Source organism: Plectropomus leopardus, chromosome 16, assembly GCF_008729295.1.
Source record: "Plectropomus leopardus isolate mb chromosome 16, YSFRI_Pleo_2.0, whole genome shotgun sequence".
NCBI lineage: Eukaryota > Metazoa > Chordata > Actinopteri > Perciformes > Serranidae > Plectropomus > Plectropomus leopardus.
In genome coordinates, this window is record NC_056478.1 from 31,393,356 (window position 1) to 31,404,726 (window position 11,371).

The 11,371-nt window shown below is 37.5% G+C and overlaps 3 pseudogenes and 1 gene segment (V, D, J or C); all 4 read left to right on the forward strand.

Moving 5' to 3' along the window:
• The first annotated feature begins 1,598 nt into the window (after positions 1–1,598).
• Positions 1,599–2,642, forward strand: LOC121955988 (annotated as a pseudogene).
• Positions 2,643–5,856: 3,214 nt separating this feature from the next.
• On the forward strand, positions 5,857–6,627 carry LOC121955990. The segment is given in 2 exon segments: positions 5,857–5,935; positions 6,123–6,627. Coding segments are annotated over 2 exon segments (360 nt in total).
• Positions 6,628–7,668: 1,041 nt separating this feature from the next.
• On the forward strand, positions 7,669–8,324 carry LOC121955989 (annotated as a pseudogene).
• A 1,812-nt stretch (positions 8,325–10,136) lies between these two features.
• On the forward strand, positions 10,137–10,636 carry LOC121955241 (annotated as a pseudogene).
• Positions 10,637–11,371: the final 735 nt, after the last annotated feature.

Below are 11,371 nucleotides of genomic sequence, written 5' to 3' on the forward strand. Positions count from 1 at the left end.
CACACACACGTATATGTAGCATGCATGCATATCATCAAATAAAAAAAAAAAAAAAACTATTTTATTATCTGACAACATCTTATAATACACCACAAAATCCACTTCTCTTCCTTCGGTAAATAATCAGAAGGTTGTTTAATTTGTCTGGCATCTCTTAATCCCAATTTCAATTAGGAATCAGCAGTCAAATAAACTCAGAGAAAGTAATCTAAGCCAATTTTTTTTTTTTTTTGCCTTCCCTAAAAGAAATGAAAGGTCATTTCAAAGTTTTTGAATAATCTTTCCTTATTTCTGCCTTCATAAAATACCTACGAAACTGTTTCCTGTCTTTCCTAAAATTCACCTCTTCTTTGATATTACATCTGTCTTTTCTCTGTCAGACAGGCTCTTTTAATAATGTATTAGGAAAATCATTATTTGGTACTAATAAAAACACCTGCCTTCATATATAAATATTCAAAGGTTTTGGGGCCTTTTATATAATTTATTGTGGAATCTGTTGTCAACCAAAAACAATGTATAAACCTTGGTTTTGTCATATTTCACAGTTACAAAAAAGACAGACCCCAGAGCTTTAATGTGAAAACAAGCAGGCAACAAAAACTGAAGGAACGGACGCAAACAGAAACAAGTACAGGAGAAAAAAAATGAACTAGAGACAAAGCAGATGATGTGAGGAACATGAGAGACAAGAGACACCAGCTTCAAATGCAGATGATGTGACACTGCAAAAGAGAAAACACACACAGACTAAAGACACAAAGGGAGGAGGGTGTTAACGAGGGACAGGGGACAGCAAGGCTAATGAGGGACAGGTGAACCAAATCAGGACAGAAACACACAAAGACAGGAAGTTAAACAGGACATGACACATGAGGAGTGACTTTCAAGATAAAACATAAATCACATTACAAACAAACTTAGGTACTTGACATAGTTAGGTATTCAAAGGTTTGCTTAAGAAGTCTAAAAAATGTTCAATGTCACATAATTTTAAACTGCTTGGACATCAAAAAAAGCTGTTTCAACAGCTGCACAGACGCTAAAAAAAACTACCTCATATGAAAGAAAATATACTTTTTATAACTTCATCTTATTGTAACATTTTACACTAAAAAACAAAACATGAGGGAAAAAAAATATTATTTTAACAACAGTCTTCTTAGTCAAAATTTTACTAATGTTCAAGTTCAAAAGTTAAAAATGATCACTTTAATGTCGTTTCCATTAAGCCGATGAAAGGATTTTTTTTTGTAATGCTCCACAACTACATTCAGCCTTTGTAGATCCATTAAAAGTCATTTTAACATGAACTTTGCTCATACTTTTTACCGCATTAATACTACCTACTTTATTACACCAATATTAAATAAAGATATGGTGTATTGACAGAAATATTTTTTTATTTTGTTTAGTTTTACAAAACTGCATCCAACACATAAAAATGTTGTCATGACACTCTAGTGTAATTTAATTTTTTGGTAGATGTTTGCTAGAATAAAATGTATGTTCAGGTCATTAAAGACTTTGTAGTTTTCAGCTTCATTATGAGCAAGAAAATATCAAGTCCCTGTTGGAGTCAGTCAGAGCATTTTCCATAGAGAGCCACTTTGCATCAGCAGCTCCATGCTCCAGTGCTCTGGGAGAGTTTATAGTCCTGAGAGTTGAACTCTGGATGACTGACAGCTGTCCTTCATGACAACAGAAGACACAGAAATGGTCCTCATCAAAAACATGACTTTGACCTGCGTCCTCATCTGGACTCTCCTCTGCTGCTGCTTCACAGGTAAAGTCCAGAGAATCAAACTCCTCTCCTCTATGAACATCCGTCCCTCTGAAATGAAGCCGACAAAACCATGACGCTGCTTTATGTTTCTGTCTCTGTGTCCTCAGAGTCCAGAGGTCAGGTCACAGTGACTCAGCCTGGAGCAGTGAGATCTGCTGTGGAGGCTCCGTCCCCATCACATGTAGGACCAGTCAGGATGTTCTTGTGTGGAGCAACAACCATCTTTTAGCCTGGTACCAACAGAGAGACGGAGAAACTCCTAAACTCCTCATTTTACTATGCCAGCACTCGAGCATCAGGGATTCCAGATCGTTTTTTTACAGGCAGTGGATCAAACTCTGACTTCACTCTGACCATCAGTGGAGTTCAGACTGAAGATGCAGCAGTTTATTACTGTCAGAGTCGTCATAATATCAACAGTCAAGCTGTGTTCACACAGTGAAAAAGCGTCGTACAAAAACCATTCCCTCAGTCAGACTGAACAGAAACTGAAGTGACAGCTGCAGCTGGAAGCTACTGCAGAGACTGATACACTTCACTGAGGACACACACACACACACACACACACACACACACACACAAATATAAATTCTTTACAAAACTGGGACAAAAGACACACTTCAGAATTGTTTCTGTCAATAAGGTGAAATCTAATGAAATTGATAACTGTCACCTGTTTTCTTGAGCTGTGTTGAGGTGTACCTACAAGCTATTTAACCCCTGAAATTTGGGCAAAAACTGGTGTGATCTCTGTTGAAAACACGAGGAAAAAGGCAATGAGCAACTTGGCAAGAAATTGTCCAGCAAACTGGAAGAACTTAAGAAAAGGTGACAAGAAAATTACCTGAAAATTACTTTTGAGAAAGAGGAGGAAACTTTTAAAAACTCGAGGGGAAACTCTCCAGAAAATTGTATGTATAATTACTGTAACCATTTATTTTAAGTTCATCACTTCACAAAATCTTTTTCATGTTTTTAGGAACTTTTTGGGGGAAATTTTCTTTTTTTTTTTTTTTTTTAATTTATTGTTTTTACTAATTTCCTGCAAATTGATGGGTCAAATCCTGTAAAGTTGCTCATTGCTTTCCATATTTGTGAATGGAGTCAAACCAATATGTTTCATTTTTTAAGGTTTTGGGGCCTCTCAGAACATTTATTGTACAATCTGTGATCCAACAAAAAAAAAAAAAAACTCTCACATGTCACATTTCACAATTCAGAACTGAAGGACCATGATGCAGAAAACCAGGAAGGTAAAGTCAGCAAACGTTTCAATGTAAAAACAAGCAGACAATGAAAACTGAAGGAACAGGCCAAATAAAATAAAGTAAAGGGAAAATAAAACTAAACTAGAGACAAAGCAGATGATGTGTGAGGAACATGAGAGACAAGAGACACCAGCTTCAAATGCAGATGATGTGACACTGAAAAAAGAGAAAACACACACAGACTAAAGACACAAAGGGAGGAGGGTGTTAACGAGGGACAGGGGACAGCAAGGCTAATGAGGGACAGGTGAACCAAATCAGGACAGAAACACACAAAGACAGGAAGTTTAAACAGGACATGACACATGAGGAGTGACTATCAAAATCAAACATAAATCACATTACAAACAAACCTAGGTACTTGACATAGTTAGGTATTCAAAAGTTTGCTTAAGAAGTAAAAAAATGTTCAATATCACAATAATTTTAAACTGCTTGGACATCAAAAAAAGCTGTTTCAAAAGCTGCACAGATGCTAAAAAAACTACCTCATATGAAGAAAATATACTTAAAAACTGCATCTTATTGTAACATTTTTACACTTAAAAAACAAAACGAGGGAAAAAAATATTATTTTATTAACAGTTTTCTTAGTCAAAATGTTACTAAACCAAAGTCTGAGTTTGATTTCATCTGTTTTAAACATACAGGTTAATGCAGATGAGCATTCATCAACTTTTCTTTTTAAAATTTTACTTGTTTCTGGGGGTGTTACCACATTCTTCTTTTAATCTATCTTAAAAACATGAACAATGTTGAACTGTATCAATACATTCATACTCAGTTGTGACAAATTAATTTATAATGTTAGGAGACATTTTCATTCCAGTTTCTGGTAAAAATTTACCATCCAGTTGTAAACATTAATATATGAGGTCTCTACTTTTTTCACCTTTTTGTTTTGCCTGTCTGCTTGAGGTTTTGCAAAACACATGGATATGAATATTTTATGAATAATGTTCAAGTTCAAAAGTTAAAAATGATCACTTTAATGTTGTATTTCATTAAACCGATGATATATTTTTTTTTAGATAGATTTTTTTGTAATGCTCCCACAACTACATTCAGCCTTTGTAGATCCATTAAAAGTAATTTTAACATGAACTTCGCTCATCCTTTTTGCCCACATTAATACTACCTACTTTATTACACCAATATTAAATAAAGATATGGTGTATTGACAGAAAATATGTTTTTAATTTGTTTTGTTTTACAAAATTGCATCCAACACATAAAAAATGTTGTCATGACACTCTAGTGTAACTTAATTTTGGTAGATGTTTGCCAGAATAAAATGTATGTTCAGGTCATTAAAGACTCTGTAGTTTTCAGCTTCATTATGAGCAAGAAAATATCAAGTCCCTGTTGGAGTCAGTCAGAGCATTTCCATAGAGAGCCCCTTTGCATCAGCAGCTCCATGCTCCAGTGCTCTGGGGAGAGTTTTATAGTCCTGAGAGTTTGAACTCTGGATGACTGACAGCTGTCCTTCATGACAACAGAAGACACAGAAATGGTCCTCATCAAAAACATGACTTTGACCTGCGTCCTCATCTGGACTCTCCTCTGCTGCTGCTTCACAGGTAAAGTCCAGAGAATCAAACTCCTCTCCTCTATGAACATCCGTCCCTCTGAAATGAAGCCGACAAAACCATGACGCTGCTTTATGTTTCTGTCTCTGTGTCCTCAGAGTCCAGAGGTCAGGTCACAGTGACTCAGCGTTGGAGCAGTGAGATCTGCTGTGGGAGGCTCCGTCCCCATCACATGTAGGACCAGTCAGGATGTTTATGTGTCGAGCAACAACCACCGTTTAGCCTGCCTCCCCCCCCCCCCCCCCCCCCCCCGGGTACCAACAGAGAGACGGAGAAACTCCTAAACTGCTCATTTACGATGCCAGCACTCGAGCATCAGGGATCCCAGATCGTTTTTCAGGCAGAGGATCAAACTCTGACTTCACTCTGACCATCAGTGGAGTTCAGACTGAAGATGCAGCAGTTTTTATTACTGTCAGAGTTTTCATTATATCAACAGTCAGCATGTGTTCACACACAGTGAAAAAGCGTCGTACAAAAACCTCCCTCAGTCAGACTGAACAGAAACTGAAGTGACAGCTGCAGCTGGAAGCTACTGCAGAGACTGATACACTTCACTGAGGACACACACACACACACACACACACACAACAGTAGCTACTTCACTGGTCTACATGATCACTTACTGTATGTGTCACTATAAATATTTTGTCAGATTTTTGAGACCCTGTTTTTTTGTGTGTTTCATTACATTAAGAAGTCCATTCGCATTTCAGCTATCTCTTCATTGACACTGTAATATAAATCCATTATGTATGTCGATTTAAAATGTTGATATGCGCCAAAAAAGTTTTTTATCCTGATGAGAGACCCTTTGGCCCCCGTGATTCTCGCCCTCATTCATGTATTTAAAACACTGTAGCAGGTTGAATTTTAAAGCTCGATATTTAAAATTATTCTGGGAAATAAGCTTCAAACTTATTCCATAAAATAATGTACCTCTCCTTTTTCTGACTGCTTGATGAGAAAAAAACTGTCATAGATTTTGACTCAGCTTTTTCAAAGATTACTTAATTTCAGTTCATCTCAGTTTCTAAAAACATTATATAACAGATAGTTTACATAATTTCTGCTGTCAGCACTGAGGTTAAACAGCATGATATGTTGAGGACAGCTACAGCTCACTGACTCTGTGTGTTTGCATATATGTGTCCTGCCTCTCTGCTCCCAGACGTTAAGAGGACAGTGTTGATCTGTGTCTGTCCAGACCTTTCAGAGACACTGAGACGCCGGCAGCACAATGATGATGTCACTGAGTCTACTGCTGGTCACCCTGGGGCTCCTTGTTCAGGGTGAGACTCTCTTCTGAAAACTTTGCTTCAGGATGCAACCAGGTTCACCTCAGTGATGTTCTGCTATGATGGAGAGACACTGAAACAAGCAGCAGTTACCTTCTTCCATCTATTCTCCGTGTTCAAGAAAATGATGCTCTTCTGTTTGGATGTTGATCATCTTTCTCCTGTTTTTGATATTTTCCAGGTTCATCAGGAGAAATCATCCTGACTCAGTCTCCTGGATCTCAGTCTGCTGTAGCAGGACAGACTGTCTCTATCACATGTAAAGCCAGTACACTTATAGGTGATGACATTAACTGGTACCAACAGAAAGATGGAGAACCTCCTAAACTCCTGATTTATGATACTACAGAGCGGCAGTCTGGAGTTCCAGATCGTTTTAGTGCAACGGCACATCAGACTGACTTCACTTTGGTCATCAGAGGAGTTCAGACTGAAGATGCTGGAGTTTATTACTGTCAGCAGCATAACAGTTTCCCGTTCACACAGTGAAACAACGCAGTACAAAAACCTCCCTCAGCTAAAGAGGAACTGATCTGCTTCAACAGCTGCACACAATCTAAAAAAAAACTACATCTTATGACCAAAGAATATTTCATAATTACACCTAATTGTAATATTTTGCAGTGAAAAAACGAAAACATGACGGAAACGATTAAAATCTTATTAACAATCTTCTCAATCAAAATGTTACAAATCCACAGTCAAAGTTTGATTTCAACTGTTTTTTAAAAATACGAGTTAATGCGGATGAGCATACATTAAATATTTTTTCACCATTTAATTTTTAGTTGTTTCTTGGGGTGTTAGGACATTTCTTCTTCTCGTATATCTTAAAAACATGAACAATGTTGAACTATATCAATGAATTTATACTAAGTTGTGCCAAATTAACCTATAATATCAGGAAAATGGATCCTGACCTTTTAATTCAAGTTTCTAGTAAAATTTTTCAATCCAGTTGTAAACATGAACATCTGAGGTCTCTACTTGTTTCTCCTTTTTATTTTGCCTGTCTGCTTGAGGTTTTGCAAAAACCACATAAATCAGAGTATTGTGGTAATAAAATTTCAGTTAAAAATGTTTAAGGTTGCTTTAATGTCATATTCCATTAAGCGGATTATAGGATTTTTTTTGTACTGCTCTGCAACTACATTCAGGCTGTTGCAGTTGCATTTAAATGTCTTTTTTTTTGTTTTTTAAGATGATTTTTTTTTGGTGTCTGTCCATTAAAGGCAATAAAAGCCTTTAATGGACAGGACAGTTTAAGAGTGAAAGGGGGAGAGAGAGAGAAGGGGAGACATGCAGCAAAAGGCCAAGGCCTGAATCGAACCCAAGGCAGCCGCCACGAGGTTACAAACCTCTGCATATGGGGCGCTGCTCTCTCCACTGAGCCTCCAAGCGCCCCATTAAATGTCAGTTGATGAATGTCACATGAAATTCACTCATCCTTTTTGCTTTGCATAAAATTCCACCCACTTTATTAAACCAATGTCAAATAAGACGTGATTGTATTGACAGAGAAATGGTTTTGATTTGTTTTGTTTTGTTTTACAAAATTGCATCCAACAGATGAAAAATGTCATGACATGCTAGCATAATTTAATTTTTTTTGGTAGATGTTTGCCAGAATAAAATGTATGTTCAGGTCATTAAAGACTAGTTTTCAGCTTCATTATGAGCAAGAAAATATCAAGTCCCTGTTGGAGTCAGTCAGAGCATTTTCCATAGAGAGCCACTTTGCATCAGCAGCTCCATGCTCCAGTGCTCTGGGAGAGTTTATAGTCCTGAGAGTTGAACTCTGGATGACTGACAGCTGTCCTTCATGACAACAGAAGACACAGAAATGGTCCTCATCAAAAACATGACTTTGACCTGCGTCCTCATCTGGACTCTCCTCTGCTGCTGCTTCACAGGTAAAGTCCAGAGAATCAAACTCCTCTCCTCTATGAACATCCGTCCCTCTGAAATGAAGCCGACAAAACCATGACGCTTGCTTTATGTTTCTGTCTCTGTGTCCTCAGAGTCCAGAGGTCAGGTCACAGTGACTCAGCGTGGAGCAGTGAGATCTGCTGTGGGAGGCTCCGTCTCACCATCACATGTAGGACCAGTCAGGATGTTTATTATGATAGCCCGTACCACCGTTTAGCCTGGTACCAACAGAGAGATGGAGAAACTCCTAAACTCCTCATTTCATCTGCCTCCTATCGGAAAATCAGGGTGTCCAGATCGTTTTACAGGCAGAGGATCAAACTCTGACTTCACTCTGACCCTCAGTCAACTCCAGGCTGAAGATGCAGCAGTTTATTACTGTCAGAGTTTTCATGTCATCAACAGTCAGTATGTGTTCACACAGTGAAAAAGCGTCGTACAAAAACCTCCCTCAGTCAGACTGAACAGAAACTGAAGTGTGACAGCTGCAGCTGGAAGCTACTGCAGAGACTGATACACTTCACTGAGGACACACACACACACACACACACACAACAAATATAAATTCTTGACAAAACTGGGAAAAAAAGACACATTTCATTCACAATTATTTCAGTCAATAAGGTGAAATCAAATGAAATTGATAAATTAGCATTTAACCCCACGAAACCTGGATTGTCACCTGTTTTCTTGAGCTGTGTTGAGTGTGTCTCTACAAGCTATTTAACCCCTGAAAATTCGGGCAAACTGGTGTGATCTCTTTTGAAAACACGAGGAAAAAGACAATGAGCAACTTGGCAAGGAATGTCCAGCAAACTGGGAAATGTTCTTTTTTTCATATTTATTTATTGTTTTTACTAATTTCCTGCTAATTTGTGGGTCATGTCTTGTTAGGTTACTCATTGCTTTCCATACTTATGAAAAAGGTCAACCTGATTTGTTCAGGTTGAAAGTATCAATTGGAATAAAAACACTTTATATTTATTCAGATTTTAAGGTTTGGGGCCTTTTACAACATTTATTGTACAATCTGTGGTCCAACAAATGAAAAAATAAACTCTGACATGTCACATTTCACAATTCAGAACTGAAGGAACACGATGCAGAAAACCAGGAAGTAAAGTCAGCAAACGTTTCAATGTAAAAACAAGCAGACGATGAAAACTGAAGAAACAGGCCAAATAAAATAAAGTAAAGGGAAAATAAAACTAAAACTAGAGACAAAGCAGATGATGTGACACTGAAAAAGAGAAAACACACACAGACTAAAGACACAAAGGGAGGAGGGTGTTTAACGAGGGACAGGGGACAGCAAGGCTAATGAGGGACAGGTGAACCAAAATCAGGACAGAAAACACACAAAGACAGGAAGTTAAACAGGACATGACACATGAGGAGTGACTATCAAAATCAAACATAAATCACATTACAAACAAACTTAGGTACTTGACATAGTTAGGTATTCAAAGGTTTGGCTTAAGAAGTCTAAAAAATGTTCAATATCACATAATTTTAAACTGCTTTGGACATCAAAAAAGGCTGTTTCAACAGCTGCACAGACGCTAAAAAAAAACTACCTCATATGAAGAAAATATATTTTCTAATTGCATCTTATTGTAACATTTTTCACTAACAAAAAAAACAAAACATGAGGGAAAAAAAAATATTATTTTAACAACAGTCTTCTTAGCCAAAATTTTACTAATGTTCAAGTTCAAAAGTTTAAAAATGATCACTTTAATGTCGTTATTATTCCATTAAACCGATAAAAGGATTTTTTTGTAATGCTCCACAACTACATTCAGCCTTTGTAGATCCATTAAAAGTCATTTTAACATGAACTTTGCTCATCCCTTTTTACCCGCATTAATACTACCTACTTTATTACACCAATATTAAATTAAAGATATAGTGTATTGACAGAAATATGTTTTTTTTTAAATTTTTGTTTTACAAAATTGCATTCAACACATAAAAAATGTTGTCATGGCACTCTAGCGTAATTCGATTTTTGTTGTTCGCTAGAATAAAATATGTATGTTCAGGTCATTAAAGACTCTGTAGTTTTCAGCTTCATTATGAGCAAGAAAATATCAAGTCCCTGTTGGAGTCAGTCAGAGCATTTCCATAGAGAGCCACTTTGCATCAGCAGCTCCATGCTCCAGTGCTCTGGGAGAGTTTATAGTCCTGAGAGTTGAACTCTGGATGACTGACAGCTGTCCTTTCACGACAACAGAAGACACAGAAATGGTCCCTCATCAAAAACATGACTTTGACCTGCGTCCTCATCTGGACTCTCCTCTGCTGCTGCTTCACAGGTAAAGTCCAGAGAATCAAACTCCTCTCCTCTATGAACATCCGTCCCTCTGAAAATGAAGCGACAAAAACCATGACGCTGCTTTATGTTTCTGTCTCTGTGGTCCTCAGAGTCCAGAGGTCAGGTCACAGTGTGACTCAGCCTGTGGAGCTGTGAGATCTGCTGTGGGAGGCTCCGTCCCCATCACATGTAGGACCAGTCAGGATGTTTATAACTCTTAACTATCTATTCCTGGTACCAACAGAGAGACGGAGAAACTCCTAAACTCGCCTCATTTACCTGGGCCAGCACTCGAGCATCAGGGATCCCAGATCGTTTTTTTCAGGCAGAGGATCAAACTCTGACTTCACTCTGACCATCAGTGGAGTTCAGACTGAAGATGCCAAGCAGTTTATTACTGTCAGAGTGAACATTATATCAACAGTCAGTGGGTGTTCACACAACAGTGAAAAAGCGTCGTACAAAAACCTCCCTCAGTCAGACTGAACAGAAACTGAAGTGACAGCTGCAGCTGGAAGCTACTGCAGAGACTGATACACTTCACTGAGGACACACACACACACACAACACACACACGCACGTTTTAACAATTGATTTTAAACACTTAAGAGTTCACACCAATATACCTTTACTATCAATACACATCCAGAGTAAGGGCCACAAGAGATGCTCAACAGAGAGCTTAAAATTGTTGCCATTATACATAAATAAATGAAATAAGGTCACAGTGTGTGGCGTATCTGACCAAATGTTATATATAGCCCTTTACATTTTTTTCAATTGTTTTCCTCAGAAAAAACATTGCTTGCGTTTCTAAATCTTTCAGGTTGAAGCATGTTATAAATGCTGCAAATATTGCCGTGGATTTTTTTTTTTTTTTTCCATTTTTTTTTAATTTTATTCTCGAAGAACTGAGTCACTAACAGGCTATCAGAGTTAACTTTTTCTTCACAATTTACCCATTACTCGTAGCAATTAATCCTTTCAATAATATATACATGAGTTAACTGATGAATTGGTAATTGTTATTGACTCTTTCAGCAAGTCTTTTGGAGAATAATTGCTCTAAGATTTTACTTATTTTTGGAAAATAGGCAGGTGCAAATCAATTTTGCATATCCCTGTATGTGAATGACATGCTGCTTCATATGTTGAAATTTGAAAAATTGGCTTTGCGACTTTTT